We start from the raw sequence: 15,951 nt of genomic DNA on the forward strand, positions 1-15,951 counted from the left end.
TCTTATAGCAGTTTTGTTAACTTGCTATTTTTTGTTTATTCGGTTGTCTGAAATTTGACTTTGCCAAGTCCATTTTAGGCGCACCTTGTACTTAAATGGTTGTCACCATTTTTAATATATTTCTGTTGGCTTCTTATAGAAATTGATTATGGATATATTTATCAGAAATTTTGATCCGGGTAGACTTGTAAAATCCAACCCACATTAGACCAATGTAAAATAAGATAAAGGCCCATGATTTCGGTCGAGATGATCTTAACCTAGGCCGAGAGAAATTCTTTCCCATCCTTAAAATTTCTCAGTAGACTAGTCAAATACGATGATGAGCATCCAAAACTTCAAAGATTTGCAATACGTGTGCTAAGCTTGAATTGCAGCTCATCCAAATCTGAAAGAAATTGGAGTGCATTTGAGATGATAAGTTTCTTTCAAATTTAAGTTGTGAAAATAGTCTACCAAATTGCTATATACTAATGTAGTTTGTGTCTATTAGGTGCATAAAAAGAGAATAAATAGGCTGAAGCAAAAAACCATGAATGATGTTGTGTTAGTGACGACTAATTCTAAATTGGCAAAGAAGAAGAAAGCTAGAAATATGGTAGAATATAGCCTTGATGACATTGAAACCGATGATGAATGATAAATGTTCACTTCAAAATTAAATTTGGTATTTTGGAGATTTGGAGGGAGGAACCCGAAATAAAAGAGATAATGGAGTTGCAACTATTGCTGAAAATGACTTGGAGATTCACAAACTATGAAGAATTTGGAGGACTTGGAGATGAAGAAATTATGAAAGATGTCGGGCTTGATCATAATGTTTTGTTGAACTAGTTTTTTTTTTTTTAATTTTTTTTAATGATGTTTAAGAAATTGATGTTTTTTTATTATGAAATTTCTTAGATGATGCTTAAGACAATGAAAATTATGATTAATGAAAGTTTTTTTTTTAATGAAAAGTTTTTTTTCTTAGTTTCTTTTATTATTTTGTCTATTAGATGTGGGATATTACGATCTTTATTACGATCCTATGATCTACGCTTTTTCTATACCATCAATTTTTAGTGGGATTTCGATTTTGGCAACCATACTCTAGAGTAATATTTGAATGCATCATAGTCTAGTGCAATATTTTAAATGCCCATGGAGAATGACTAAACTAAGTCGGATAAATGAGGACTTCTGGACGTGACACAACCAAGAGCTAATATAAAAAAGGGAATTATAAAAGGCAATCTCAAATTCTCAATTGATTTTATTTGACACTATGAACATACCAAAATGTATTTTTTATGAGTTAAATACACTCATCTTTTTCGATAACAGAAGTTTCAAGCAATGTTCTCATAGCTATAAAATTCTATATACAAAACAATTGGCAATTGATTTCTTGTTAATCAAGAATGAAATTGTATAATTAGTTGACTGCACTGCATATGCTTCTTATGACTCCAGCCGATCCGGTTAAGGGTTCAATATCTCCCATCTTTATCATAGCAGTTGCAAAGTCGGATTTGAAAGTTGTAGGATTGTTGCTGTATTCTGAAACAAAAGAATTTGTAGACCCTCCACTGAATAAAACTTGATCTGATTGAAGAAGACCCTTCTTTTGAATTAAATTTTTAAAGTAATTGTTGTCAAATGAATTTGGTGTGACTAAGTCTAGGGCTGCCAACTTTTGATCGTTTGAGGTGGTACTGGAAGATGGACAACCACGTTGGCGAGTGCTAGCAAATCCAGCATCTATGTCACTTGCATTGTTGTATATTCTGCCACGAAATGTGAAGCATTGAGCTTGTCCGATTGTGTGTGCACCTAAATTCAAATAAAATTGACCAATATTAATTTTCATGTAGGCAAATGTTACACAAAATTAGTCATACAGACAAATATAAAAATATTCATGTTTGAAACAAATGAACTAGTAATGAAAATTTACCGGATAGAGTAACCATCTCTTTGGGGGAGAGATTTTTTTTACTAAAATGAGATATAAGAGTTGTAAGATCGTCTGTAAATAACGGAAGGTCGGTATTGGCCAAACTTTTGCTTGCTGTTGTAGAGTCTCTTCTTCCAAGTTTTACTGTCCATGACGGGCCACCTACCGCGAATGATGCATCACGTGCTGCCACAGCAAGTATGTCCGCGCAAGACACAACTCCGGGACAAACTTTCTCAACCTCAGATTTTGCTTTATCAATGATTTCAAATCCTCTTACTGAGTTAACATTTGGACGTGCACTCTTTTCGCTCTCGATTGTGGAACTATCATCCAACAAAATTGATGCATCACAACCCTGCAAATTAATTCAGAATTAGCAAATTATATATTACATGCATGCATGCATGCAAGTGTGTGTGCATATTGAATTAGAAACCTAAATATGAGTGTAGTAATTACCTGCACAAAACAATCATGAAAGTGAAGACGAATGAGAGATGCAGCCATACGACGCTCCTTAGAGATTGCAGTACGAATCGAAGTTCTGATGGTGCTTAGTGCATTAGGGCAAGTACTGTCATAAAATGTAGAAGATAATTGGGCATCACATGATATTGTGCCTAGCAGCACCAATGTTACAACAAAACTAGTGATCATTCTATAAGCCATTGAACTACGCAAATTGTAATAAGAGTATTGTTGTTAAGAGAATGAAAATGGTTGAAGAGATGATGATATTGGTTGATGGAGAAGAGGGTGTGAGTTGTAATCAATTTATAGAGTTAGAAGAATGTTTCATGGTCACTATTGTCCGCTGCAAGTTGCAACGCGTAGTTGCTAATTAAAGCTTCAGAATCAGAAGGATTAATAAATAACCCTTTCCCTTTTCAATATATATTTTAGTGACCAGTTCGTTCTCTTTAATTTGGTTGACAATGCTAGTTCATCACAGACACTTGTTTTTTGGTTAGATAGCCATATACTTTTCAACATGTTTCGTTTTTGGTTTTTCTTTGAATATTTCTTAAAAAACAACTACATGTGTGTATATATTAAAGAGTCAAAGTTACTTATATTTTTTTTTTTTTGAAATAGAGTCAAAATTTATTATTGAATACTATAGCGTTCACACGGGAATCCATCATTTTATTACGTTAATGCGTATAAATTACGGATAGTAGTTTTTAGAAAATTTTGATTTTGTTCAAATTTTAGGTATAAATACTTTGCACTTTCATATTGGAACAAACTATAATTACCTTGTTCAAAAAAACAAACAAACTACATTTATATTTCTTAATGATACCAACAATATAACAACTATAATATAAATCCTTATCTTTTTTAATGTCGACATAAAAAATATACCATTTAAATATGCATATTTCTTTAGGAGTATAATCGAAAGTAGAAATGGGGTCTAACATGAAAATATTTTTCTATTCTTCCCCTTCTCTTTTGTGAGCCGTCACCAAAATCCTAGTTTCTTCTCCTTCATCCATCATAGAAGGGTGATTTAGGGTCAATTTTTGACCCAAAATCACCCCTCTAACTCGTTTTTCTCTTTCCCTTTTTATTGAAATAAATGATTTTCGCATCTATTTCATTTTTTCTTTCGTGATTTCTTTGTCTTAGTGCGACGTTGTTTTGTTCGTCGTTGATGTAGTATCAATAGTAAGTAAGTTTTAATATCGTTTCTACAGGGATTAATGCGATATTATAAGCCGTTCAACAATTGTTATCGTTCTAAGTTAGGGTTTTTAAAATTGTTTGTTTCGAAAAACCTAATCGGACTATAATGCGGTAAATAAACTAGAGTTAAACAGAGACTTAAAACTGCTGGGATTAGACTTCACTAACCAAACGTCACATATATTCTCATAATTAGACGTATAGATTCTAGCTATCAATCAATATTACCACGTATCACTCGACAGACATCGTTTATATCTTAATAATGTCGTGAGTTCAATCGTATTGTTTAATTGACGATTTCTCGGCCTATTAAACAATACAATAACATTAAGACTTGATATAAGATGTGGTTATCAAAACCTAAAACCATTTCTAGTATTTAGGGTTTAATAGAAGTTTATCCTAAATCTTGATTCAAAAAGTACTTTTCAATAACAATTCAAATCATAAGTTAAACAATCCATATATATAGGTTTTGCTAGAAGCCACCCATGAAGGTGTCTTTTAACAATCCATACCTCAAGGTGTGATTTTCACTTTTTAGTTATAACTTTGCTAAAAAACATCTTCATAAAAATTAGTTAATAACTTACTAAAAGACACCTTCATAAAATTCACTTTTAACTCCTTTGTGCTATCCTTTGAAATAAGCAATCTCAAATTGCATACATAGCTACATTTAGCTCATCATTAAGGGCACAACGGACTCCCAAATTAACAACAAAGCAATCAAGGTTGATTGCATTCTCTGAATATATCCCAACGAATTGTCGGAGGCCTTCTTAAAATCGACCTTAAAAAGAATAACCTCTTTCTTCCTCCTTTACTCATCGTTCACAACTTCATTTGCGATAAAAATGGCATTAAGAATTTGTCGGACCTTGCCAAAAGTTGATTGAGTATATGATGTCTAGGAATATGCGTTTATCTTAGTTTTTTTTTCCTCTTGTTTTCCTCTTTTGGGCCCATGGCCATCTTTTGTACCAAAAAATAGACTAATGAACCAAAATACTAATGAGATTATACTAGTTTTTAATAGGTTTAATAGGTCATTTGATCCCTTAAATAATTTTCAGTTTTCATTTTGGTCCCATAAGTATTAAAACTTATGTTTTGGTACTTTAATTATGTCTCCGTCGGTCAAATAAATTTCGTCTGTCAAATAAATTCAACTATGTTCATCTATCTCCTTCCTTCATCTTCTTCTTCATCTCCATACCATCTTCATCATCAATCTTCATCAAATTCAGAAGAAGAAAAAAAACTCAAACAACAACAACATCCAAATCACTAAACTTCTTCAAAAACACATTCAAACTCATAAAAGAAAGGAAAAAAAATCAGATTTTTTCCTTATGAATTAAAGAATTCAGAAAGAGGCAAACATACCCAACATCAATAACAACAACAATCAACAATCATTCCATCGACCATAAATTTGCACAATTCTTCACAAATCAATTACGCAACAACATCATCAATTTTTCCCAAATTAATGCAATGGAAACATAAAAAAAAAAAGGATTAAAACCAATCTGCAAAATCAAACGAAAAATTGGGGAAAGAAGTAAAGGGAGTTTCTGGATCTAAAGCTGAATTGGGGAATGAAGCTGAACCTGTATATGTTATTTTCTGAAAATTTTGTTGAATGAATGCCATATGTATGTCTTTCTTTGTACCCATTCATTTAGAATAGAAGGCCATGAACCACTTTTCAGGCGCGGTAGTGAATTGTCGGCGACCGGCTACCACATGGTGGCCGGAAAACATGAGAAAAGGAGGTGGTTTGGAATTTTCAACATCTCCAATCTAAGCAATAAAATAGTGGGTTTTGTAGAGGAAAGTTAAAGGAATTCAATGGTGGTGGTAGAATTTTGAAAGAATATAGAACGAATAAGAAACGATTGCTGAAAGTTGGTGGTGGTGGTGGTTTGGGGAAGAAGAAGAAGAAGCGTGTTGTGTTGTTCCAGAAAGAAAGATGAAACAATGGAAGACAAAGTTAGATGTTTTTGATTCACCGTAAGATCCGGTAGACATGCATGATCTAACGGTACTCTTTTAATAAAAAAGATCAAACAGTTTATATTAAAATAATTAATAGGATCTATGATGAATCACTCTTAAAGTTGGTTCACCATATAGACATTTAGGGTTAAATTTAACGGGCAAAATTTATTTGACCAACGAAGACACAATTAAAGGACCAAAACATGAGTTTTATTATTTATGGGACCAAAATGAAAGCTGGAAATTATTTAAGGGACCAAATAACCTATTAAACCTTTTCATTTTTTTGAAGGAATCATATTTTAATTCTTGTTGAACAAAGAGTAATTTCGAAAAAAAAGAATAGGACGCGTAAGTAACATATTGGGTGGAAAAAGTAATAGCCAAAGTTTAAAATTTAAAGTGCCTAGATTGATAAGTTTAATGGCTTTCATTTTATCTGGATCAATTTTGTTATAGGGACAGAGTTATATTAAGAGTCTTTCTAGTGAATGCTATAGAGAATGACTATGACGCACACATGAAATAAAATAAAGCGACAAAGGTGAGAGGTAATTCAAAAGAAAAATAGAAGGCAATCTATATTGTTTTTTTTTTCTTTTGACACAACAATCTACGTTGATGAACAAACCAGAATGATATTCTTTATGAGTTAATTCATACCTTGCCTTTTTTTTTTATAACACAAGCCTCAAGCAATGTTGTTGACATAACCATAAAATTGTACACACAAGAACGAAAATATATACAAAAGATTTAATTTAATAAAGAAATTGAAAACGATACACAATATACATATTGATAACTATATTCGACAATTGATTGATGTTGATGATCAAGGAAGAATTTGTATGATTAGTTGACAGCACTGCAGATGCTTCTTATGATACCAGCCGACCCAGTCAAGGGTTCAATATCTCCCATCTTTATCATAGCAGCTGCAAAGTCAGACTTAAAAGTTGTAGGATTGTTGCTGTATTCAGAAACGATAGAATCTGTAGATCCTCCACTGAATAAAACTTGATCTGATTGAAGAAGACCCTTCTTCTGAATTAAATTTTTAAAGTAGTTGTTGTCAAATGAATTTGGTGTGACCAAGTCTAGGGCTGCCAACTTTTGATCGTTTGATGTGGTACGGGAAGACGGACAACCACGTTGACGAGTGTTAGCAAATCCAGCATCAATGTCACTAGCATTGTTGTATATCCTGCCACGAAATGTGAAGCATTGAGCTTGTCCGATTGTGTGCGCACCTAATTTAAAATAAAATTGACCAATATTAATTTTCATACAGGCAAAGGTTTACGCATTAACTAATTACAAATTAGTCATACAAACAAATATAAAGTATTCATGTTTGAAATAAATGAACTTGTAATGAAATTTTACCAGATAGAGTAACCATGTCTCTGGGGGTGAGATTTTTTTTATTAAAATGAGATATAAGAGTTGTAAGATCGTCCGTAAATAACGGAAGGTCAGTATTGGCCAAACTTTTGCTTGCTGTGGTAGAGTCTCTCCGTCCAAGTTTTACCGTCCATGATGGACCACCCACCTGCATCACATAAATGTCACTGTTAGTTACATTTTAGTTTTGTATATTACTACTATACAAGCAAATTTTAAGAAGCTTATAAACTTACAGCAAATGATGCATCACGTGCTGCCACAGCTAGTATGTCCGCGCAAGACACAACTCCGGGACAAATTTTCTCAACCTCAGATTTTGCTTTATCAATGATTTCAAATCCTCTTACTGAGTTAATATTAGGAAGTGCATTCTTTTCGCTCTCGATTGTAGGACTGTCATCCAACAAAATTGATGCATCACATCCCTGCCAATCAAGTAAGATTTTGTAAGTAAATTAACTAATGTGCAATTATATGTATATATTATAGGATTAATAAATATAAATATAGTAATTACTTGGACAAAACAGTCATGAAAATGAAGGCGAATGACAGATGCCGCCATGCGACACTCCTTAGAGACAGCAGTACGAATCGAAGTTCTAATAGTGCTTAAGGCATTAGGGCATGTACTGTCGTAGAAAGTAGAAGAAAGCTGCGCATCACATATTGTGCCTAGAACAATCAATGTGAAAACAAAACTAGTGATCATTCTATAAGCCATCAATGTTAATTACTATATATCAGTTCAATAATTTGTTTTAACTTGGCACACAAGATAATCAAAGAAAAAAAGATGATATTTACGAGAATGAGTATGAAAGTGAAGAGATGATATTGGTTGATGGAGAAGAGGGTACGAGTTCTCATCAATTTATAGCATGCATGCATGTATATTGCAATGCTCTTCAACCCTTTCTCTATTGACAATTGATTATTGCGACCAATTCTCCTTTTGGTTTGACAAAGTACAATTTAATATTGTTGCCAGTTCATCACAATATTCGTCTTCGTTTTGGTTGACTTTTTTTATAATAATATATAATTTTCAACATTTTTCTTTGAATAGTATTTTTTTTTGTTGAGGCGACTTTGATATTACTTTTTTTTTTTAAGGGAAAATTTCAATGCATTTTATTTGATAACAAGTAACAAATATATCACTCCACATCAATAAACTGTGGGAGCTAATATGCATACAATGAGGTTTCTTGTGCTAAGGCGTGAGTGATTCCATTTACTTTCCTCCAATTCAACTTAACTTTATAGTTATGAAAACAAGTGCTAAATAATTAAATTAATAATGCTTCCAAATTTGCCAATATATTTTAAGATTAACGTATCAAATTCAATCTCAAAAAAGTTACAATAATTTTATCTATATAATTAAATAGACATAAAAAAAATAAAAACAAACAATAGCTATTTAATAAAAAATTAAATTCCTTGAAAAAAAATTAAATTAAACTCGACAACACTTTAAAGAGTCAAATTGATGTTTATAAAATAAGAGTCAAATTTATCTATAATTGATATTATATGTGTTTTCAATGTAAATAACTACGTCTTTACAAGAAAGTCATTGTTCATTTTATTTTTGAGTTTTGTCTTTACGGTTTCAACCCTAGCAAATATCTCTTTATAGATGTTTAATACTCCTTTTGTTACTATATATAAACACCCTTTTATTAAAGGCAATTGATGCTTATATATAAGAACGAAAGAAATATATTTTTTGATAGAAATTGTTTAAGATATCAGAAATGTCAAAATAAAATAAGACGAAAAAAAATCTATCAAACAAGAGTTAATATTTTGAGTATCATATTTCTCACAGTTTTTTTTATCAAATAAACTTATTTTAAATAGCCAATTAAGTATTTTCCTACGTATAAACACTCAAACATAAAATATACTTACTTGGTCATAGCATAGCATCGCCCCTACTACATGACAAATTCACGGGTGCCTTTCTTTTTTTGACCAGAGGGATAATCTGTATTTGATTGTGACATATTTTCACATTTGCATAAATACTAAATAGTAGTATTTTTCCACTAATTATAAAGACATTATTTTATAAGTGTATAAGATAAAATAGACACTCTTACAAGGGATATATACAGAGCTTTCACCCACCACGTGAATATGTTTCGTCGTCTTCTATTATTGTATGGTTGAGTCAAAATCCTCTCATTTTTTGCATATCAAAATTTTAGAAATATAAAAATAATTTGATTTTTGGTGGACCAATCATCATACATGCTTTAAAAAAAAAAACTCTTCAAAACTAATTCCATTCTATTCTGCTTCAAAATTTTAGAATATGAAATTTGTTCCGCGCATCATGAAATATCTAAACAATAGAATAAATTCTGTATTTTATTCTATTTTGCTCCAATTTATTATGTTTCATTCCATTCTATTTCATCCATCCGAACATAACGGTTATAAGTTTAAATCTTTGTTAACGTTGACTCTTCGTAATATACAAGAAAAAAAAGAAATATTCAAATTAGGAAAATATTGAAAAGTACTAAAACATAAGTGTCCATGATGAACTGGCATTGTTAACCAAAGGAGAACTGGTCACTATAATATATTGTCAAAACCAAAATATTAAAGCTTTCATCTAAATTTATCATCAATGAACCGCGTTGCAACTTGCAGCGGCCATCATTAGTGACCATGAAATATTCTCAATATTCTCATACAACAAACACATATGTATGCATTCTATAAATTCATGAGAACTCAAATCCTCTTCTCCATCAACCAATATCATTAATTTCTTCAACATTCTCATTCTCATCAATCTCGTTAACAACAATAATATTACCTTTTTTCTTCCATTATCTGTGTATCAAGTAAAAGAAAATAATTAATTATATTCAACTCATATAATAAAGTAATATATTAACATTCCAGTTTGCATTCGATGGCTTTTAGAATTACGACTAGTTTTATTGTCACATTGGTGCTACTAAGTTCAATATGTGATGCACAATTGTCTTCTACGTTTTACGATGGTACATGCCCTAATGCATTAAGCACTATCAGAACTGCCATTCGTACTGCTGTCTCTAAGGAGCGTCGTATGGCTGCATCTCTCATTCGTCTTCATTTTCATGATTGTTTTGTCCAGGTAATTAGTATATTAATTCTATACATGTATTTTGATTAATCATATAAAGTATTCATTATGATCATATTAATTAGTTTAATTGATCTTAATTAATTTACAGGGTTGTGATGCATCAATTTTGCTAGACGACACCTCCACAATTGAGAGTGAAAAGAGTGCACTTCCAAATCTTAATTCTGTAAGAGGTTTCCAAGTTATTGATAAAGCAAAAGCTGATGTAGAGAAAGTATGTCCTGGAGTTGTGTCTTGTGCTGACATTGTAGCAATAGCGGCACGTGATGCATCATTTGCTGTAAGTTTAAGTTAATTTAAAATTTAATTAATATACAACAATATCATAATATATGACATATTTACATTTATAATCATGCAGGTGGGTGGTCCATCATGGACGGTAAAACTTGGAAGAAGAGACTCTACCATTGCTAGTAAAAGTTTGGCCAATTCAGACCTTCCAAAATTTACAGATGATCTAACAACTCTAATATCCCATTTTACCAATAAAGGTCTTACTCTCAAAGATATGGTTACTTTATCTGGTAAGTTCATCACTAACCCATTTTTTTCAAACATGGAAATCTTTATATTTGTGTATATGACTAATTTGTAAACCTATGCTTATTCGACAAATTAATATTGGTCAATCTAATTTTAACTCAGGTGCTCACACAATCGGACAAGCTCAATGCTTCACTTTTCGTGACAGGATATATAACAATGCAAGTGACATAGATGTTGGGTTTGCTAGCACTCGTCAACGTGGTTGTCCATCTTCAAGTACCACCACAAACAATCAAAAGTTGGCAGCCCTAGACTTGGTTACACCAAATTCTTTTGACAACAACTACTTTAAAAATTTAATTCAGAAGAAGGGTCTTCTTCAATCAGATCAAGTTTTATTCGGTGGAGGAGGATCTACAGATTCTATCGTTTCTGAATACAGCAAAAATCCTACAACTTTTAAGTCTGACTTTGCCGCTGCTATGATAAAGATGGGAGATATCCAACCCTTAACCGGATCTGCTGGAATCATAAGAAGTATATGCAGTGCTATCAATTAATTTTACAAAATTCTTTCTTCATCAGCATGCATCATTTGTTTGCCAATTGCTATTAATGGTGTCTGTTAGTCTCTTTCATCATTAAATTAATTCTTTTATACATTTGCGTTCCTTTTTCTACAATTGTACGGTGTTTATATAAAGATTTATTATCAATTCATTTTATTGTATATGTGTTAGCTATTTCATAGTGATCAATAAATTGTAATATATCTTGTCAAAAAAAAAAAAAATTGTAATATATTTCTGTTAATGTTTTTCTCCTCTAAATTGAACATTCCATCTTGAGTACGAAGTCATGAAATTGCTTGCGCAAAATTTACTACATTCATGACTCCATGCCGACAATACCATAAATTCTGTTGGATTCTCAATCTTATAACAAACAACGTAAGCAAAAATTATAGGAAGTGACTGTTGAGATATTGTTTTATTCTTGCTGCTTAATTTAAGGGATTTAGTTCATGTAAAATAGGAAAGGTGTAAATATGAGATTTCCTATTTTCTATTCCTAATTATAGGCTATATAATTCTTGTACATGTTCAATAAAACATATATCAATCAGAGAAAAAATATTCTTCTGAAATCAAACTTGGTACCAGAGCTAGGTCTAAACCTAGTGCCATGAGCAAATCAGATTCCGAAGATGTTGAAATTGAAACATCAAAAAGGAATCATGAAATCTCTACCACTAAGTCTGCTCCTGCTCCAATTATTATTCAGTCAGAAAGTTCAACCTTCAATGCAGGGATTATACTCAATGAAACGAATTATGACATGTGGTCTCAGATTATGGAGATGCATCTTGCCGAAAAGGAAAAGCTATCATTTGTTCGTGGTAACACTCAACCCCCCACAAAAAAAGATGATGGATACGAGAAGTGGTACACCGACAATCAGAAAGTTAAACGGTGGCTGCTGATGTCTATGTCTCCAGATATTATGAAGCGGTATATTCGCCTAAAAACTGCCCGAGATATTTGGAAAGCTTTATCAAAGGCCTTTTATGATGGAGCAGATGAATTGCAAGTTTTCACATTGAATCAAAGGGCTTTCTCTTCCAAACAGAATGGAAAATCAGTTTCTGTTTATTATGGAGAATTGGTTGAAATTTTCAACGAACTGGATCATCGGGACAAGGTGATTATGGAATGTGAAAAAGATGTTGCAGCTTATCACAAGTCAGTTCAGCGACAACGAGTGCACATATTCCTTGCTGGTTTGGATGGTGAATTCGAACAGATCCGTGGTGAAATCTTGCGCAAAGATCCGGTTCCTGAGTTAGAAGAATGCTACTCAATGGTCCGCCGCGAGTTTGTTCGACAAACAACAATGAGTGGAGAATTTGAGAAGCTTGAGGCTTCAGCCATGGTGAGCAGGAACAAAACAAACCAAAATGTTTTTTCTCAAAAACAAGATCGGACAAGGAGCAACAAGTCCAACCTTAAGTGCACTCATTGTAATCAATCTAGTCATACTAGAGATCGTTGTTTTGAGCTTGTAGGATATCCAGAATGGTGGGATCATAACCGTGACCAGCGAAAGAAGCATCCAGACAGAAATTCCGCTGCTGCAATTGTAGAAACAAATACTGATCTGGAAGATGCTGCTGGGAAAAGCTCGGCTTTGATAACAACAGGAGGTAATGGTGGTAAGGTTTTAAATTCAGTTGCCTTTGTTTCTAATAGTACATGGATAATTGATTCCGGAGCCACCGATCATATGACTTTTGATTCTAGACAAATCTCACCTCTAACACCTTCCTCGCAAAAATTTATTTCCACCGCTAATGGTTCCTCGGCACCTGTTATTGGGGAAGGGGATGTATCTCTGACTGATACTTTGAACTTAAATTCTGTTTTAGTTGTCCCATCTTTAGCATACAAACTTTTGTCAGTTTCTAAAATTACTACTGCTTTATCTTGTGTTGTGATTTTTTGGCCTGAATATTGTGTTTTTAAGGACATCCAAACGAAGCGGACGATTGGTTATGGTACTAGACAAGGGAATCTGTATTACCTGAACTTGGAGCCGCATAGCTCAACTCAATTACAACAAGCCTTGACAACAGACAGTATTGAAGAAAAAGGGAGAAAATCAGAGATTTGGCTATGGCATCGACGTTTGGGGCATGCTTCCTTTGGATACCTTAGAAAATTAATGCCTAATTTATTTAAAAACTTTGATGTTTCAAGTTTCAAGTGTGATGTTTGTGAACTTGCAAAGAGTCACCGTGCTTCATTTCCATTAAGCATGAATAAAAGTTCAATTCCTTTTATGGTTTTACACTCTGATGTTTGGGGTCCATCAAAGGTGGCTACCTTAGGTGGATCCCGATGGTTTGTTACTTTTATTGACAATTGTACTAGAATGACTTGGGTATGTTTAATGAAATCCAAAAGTGAGGTTAATTTGTTGTTTCAAAAATTTCATAAAATGATATGTACGCAATATAATGTCAAGGTGCGAGTTCTACGTAGTGACAATGGGGGGGAATATTTAAGTTCTGAATTTAGGCAGTACTTAGAAGCACAAGGAATCGTTCACCAAACTACTTGTCCCGACACACCCCAACAAAATGGAGTAGCTGAAAGAAAAAATCGTCATTTATTGGAAGTTGTCCGTGCTTTATTGATAGAATCTCATATGCCTCTGTCGTATTGGGGTGAAGCCCTTACCTCAGCAGTATATTTGATTAATAGGGTTCCTTCTAGCACTATTGCTTTTCAAACACCATTACAGGCCCTTGCTGAAGCAGTTATTGCACCGGCTGTCCCAAACTTGACTCCTCATGTATTTGGTTGTGTAGCATATGTGCACCTTCATAAGCATCAACGAAGCAAACTAACTCCTCGCGCATTGAGATGTGTCTTTCTAGGATATGCTGCCGATAAAAAAGGATACCGATGCTATCATCCTTCAACTAAGAGAATGTTTATTACATTAGATGTTGTTTTCCATGAAAACTCTATTTTTTTTTCCTCTGAGTCAGACCTTCAGGGGGAAAAACAAAAAGAAGTTCTAACTCTAGATCATGATACTCACGTACAAGAGGAAATAGAACTAACACCACAAGAAGTGGTAGGAAGTATTAGTGATGATAATCAAGAAATGGGAATAGAGGTTCCAATACTCTCTGAGATATCAACAACATCACAAGATCTTCATGAAGAAATGGGTAATGAAGTAATAGGTAATGAAGAAGCACCACCCGAAGAAATTGTCGTACCAAACCAATCGTTAGTTGAGGATGCCCTTGATCTAGTTTCTGAACCATCCAGAAAGCAACTTCCACCACGACAAAATAGAGGTATCCCTAAATCTAGTTATGAACCTGAAATTTCTAGTAAAGCTAGATATCCTTTGAACCATTATGTTTCTAACCATCGTTTGTCAGAATCAAACCGGTCATTTGCAAATCAATTATCTGTTGTATCTATTCCTAACAATGTGCAGGAAGCCTTATTAGATCCAAGGTGGACAACAGCTATGAATGAGGAGATGAAGTCCTTAATTAAGAATAATACTTGGGAACTCGTTGACATTCCAGCAGGAAAGAAAATAGTTGGATGTCGATGGGTTTATACAGTTAAATACAATGCTGATGGTACCATAGAGCGCTTCAAAGCAAGGTTGGTGGCTAAGGGATATACCCAAACGTACGGAGTTGATTATACAGACACATTTGCACCTGTAGCTAAAGTAAATACAATTCGAGTTTTGTTATCTCTAGCAGCAAACATGGATTGGCCATTACAACAATTCGATGTGAAGAATGCATTTCTTCATGGAGAATTGACTGAAGAAGTCTACATGGAACTTCCTCCGGGGTGCAAGACACCAGAAGCATATGATAAAAGTGTGTGTAAGTTAAAGAAGGCGCTATATGGGCTAAAACAATCTCCAAGAGCCTGGTTTGGAAGGTTCACAAAATCTATGAAAGAGTTTGGCTATAGTCAAAGTAATGTAGACCACACTTTATTCATAAAGAAGCATCAAGGTAAAATCACTGCACTTATTGTTTATGTTGATGACATGGTAGTTACTGGGAATGATGACGAAGAAAGAAAAGCTCTTCAAACCTACTTATCTAAGGAATTTGAAATGAAAGATCTTGGCCCCTTAAAATATTTCCTTGGTATTGAAGTATCTAGATCAACTAAGGGAATATTTTTGTCTCAAAGAAAATATACTTTAGATTTGTTGGAGGAAACCGGTATGTCAGCTTGTCAACCAATTGATACACCTCTTGATGGAGGACTGAAATTGTTCTTTGAACCTGATCAAGTTCCAGTCGATAAACGGAGATATCAGAGACTTGTAGGAAGGTTAATGTATCTAGCACATACAAGACCAGACCTTGCTTATGCATTGAGTGTCATAAGTCAATTTATGCATAATCCGGGAGAGCAACACATAAGTGCAGTCATGCGTATTCTAAGATATTTGAAATCAGCTCCAGGAAAGGGAATTTTGTTTGCAAAAAATGAAAATCAGCAAAATGTGAGAGTATATACGGATGCCGATTGGGCTGGATCTATAGATGATAGAAGATCTACTTCAGGTTACTTCACCTTTGTAGGAGGTAACCTTGTTACATGGAGAAGCAAAAAACAGAATGTCGTTGCACGCTCAAGTGCAGAAGCCGAATTTAGAGGAATGGCACTCGGGTTATGTGAAGCCTTATGGT

At 33.5% G+C, this 15,951-nt stretch overlaps 4 protein-coding genes across 5 annotated transcripts; 2 read left to right on the forward strand and 2 right to left on the reverse strand.

Annotated features, from left to right (window-relative positions):
• Positions 1-1,222: 1,222 nt before the first annotated feature.
• Positions 1,223-2,745, reverse strand: LOC11441173 (lignin-forming anionic peroxidase). The gene is made up of 3 exons (XM_013601094.3): positions 2,402-2,745; positions 1,940-2,297; positions 1,223-1,815 (listed from the first exon to the last, which is right to left on the reverse strand). Exons 1-3 carry the CDS (start codon positions 2,609-2,611, stop codon positions 1,418-1,420), a joined length of 966 nt encoding a protein of 321 aa, XP_013456548.3. The 5' UTR covers positions 2,612-2,745; the 3' UTR covers positions 1,223-1,417.
• Positions 2,746-6,199: 3,454 nt separating this feature from the next.
• On the reverse strand, positions 6,200-7,886 carry LOC11441606 (lignin-forming anionic peroxidase). Its single transcript, XM_039832875.1, has 4 exons — positions 7,572-7,886; positions 7,288-7,479; positions 7,034-7,199; positions 6,200-6,897 (listed from the first exon to the last, which is right to left on the reverse strand). The coding sequence occupies exons 1-4, from the start codon at positions 7,776-7,778 to the stop codon at positions 6,500-6,502; spliced, it is 963 nt and encodes a 320-aa protein (XP_039688809.1). The 5' UTR covers positions 7,779-7,886; the 3' UTR covers positions 6,200-6,499.
• A 1,866-nt stretch (positions 7,887-9,752) lies between these two features.
• On the forward strand, positions 9,753-11,487 carry LOC25492840 (lignin-forming anionic peroxidase). The gene is made up of 4 exons (XM_039832874.1): positions 9,753-10,199; positions 10,300-10,491; positions 10,573-10,738; positions 10,860-11,487. The coding sequence occupies exons 1-4, from the start codon at positions 9,993-9,995 to the stop codon at positions 11,258-11,260; spliced, it is 966 nt and encodes a 321-aa protein (XP_039688808.1). The 5' UTR covers positions 9,753-9,992; the 3' UTR covers positions 11,261-11,487.
• Positions 11,488-11,683: 196 nt separating this feature from the next.
• LOC120580010 (uncharacterized) lies at positions 11,684-13,392 on the forward strand. 2 transcript variants are annotated; one of them, XM_039832872.1, is made up of 2 exons: positions 11,684-12,912; positions 13,224-13,392. In XM_039832872.1, the coding sequence occupies exons 1-2, from the start codon at positions 11,886-11,888 to the stop codon at positions 13,259-13,261; spliced, it is 1,065 nt and encodes a 354-aa protein (XP_039688806.1). In that variant the 5' UTR covers positions 11,684-11,885; the 3' UTR covers positions 13,262-13,392. The 2 variants fall into 2 exon arrangements, with proteins under 2 accessions (XP_039688806.1, XP_039688807.1); XM_039832873.1 differs by having other exon boundaries at positions 11,684-12,903.
• Positions 13,393-15,951: the final 2,559 nt, after the last annotated feature.

This window comes from Medicago truncatula, chromosome 4, assembly GCF_003473485.1.
Source record: "Medicago truncatula cultivar Jemalong A17 chromosome 4, MtrunA17r5.0-ANR, whole genome shotgun sequence".
Taxonomy (NCBI): Eukaryota; Viridiplantae; Streptophyta; class Magnoliopsida; order Fabales; family Fabaceae; genus Medicago; species Medicago truncatula.

Excerpts from the sequence above, each read along its gene's own strand:
- LOC25492840 (XM_039832874.1), top strand. The coding sequence starts at position 9,993 with ATGGCTTTTAGAATTACGACTAGTTTTATTGTCACATTGGTGCTACTA. Across the intron at positions 10,492-10,572 it reads CACGTGATGCATCATTTGCT|GTGGGTGGTCCATCATGGAC; the intron begins GTAAGTTTAAGT and ends ATAATCATGCAG. Across the intron at positions 10,739-10,859 it reads AGATATGGTTACTTTATCTG|GTGCTCACACAATCGGACAA; the intron begins GTAAGTTCATCA and ends ATTTTAACTCAG.
- LOC11441606 (XM_039832875.1), bottom strand. The coding sequence starts at position 7,778 with ATGGCTTATAGAATGATCACTAGTTTTGTTTTCACATTGATTGTTCTA. Across the intron at positions 7,200-7,287 it reads CACGTGATGCATCATTTGCT|GTGGGTGGTCCATCATGGAC; the intron begins GTAAGTTTATAA and ends TATGTGATGCAG. Across the intron at positions 6,898-7,033 it reads AGACATGGTTACTCTATCTG|GTGCGCACACAATCGGACAA; the intron begins GTAAAATTTCAT and ends ATTTTAAATTAG.
- LOC11441173 (XM_013601094.3), bottom strand. The coding sequence starts at position 2,611 with ATGGCTTATAGAATGATCACTAGTTTTGTTGTAACATTGGTGCTGCTA. Across the intron at positions 2,298-2,401 it reads TTCATGATTGTTTTGTGCAG|GGTTGTGATGCATCAATTTT; the intron begins GTAATTACTACA and ends ATTAATTTGCAG. Across the intron at positions 1,816-1,939 it reads AGAGATGGTTACTCTATCCG|GTGCACACACAATCGGACAA; the intron begins GTAAATTTTCAT and ends ATTTGAATTTAG.
- LOC120580010 (XM_039832872.1), top strand. The coding sequence starts at position 11,886 with ATGAGCAAATCAGATTCCGAAGATGTTGAAATTGAAACATCAAAAAGG. Across the intron at positions 12,913-13,223 it reads AACAACAGGAGGTAATGGTG|GACATCCAAACGAAGCGGAC; the intron begins GTAAGGTTTTAA and ends TGTGTTTTTAAG.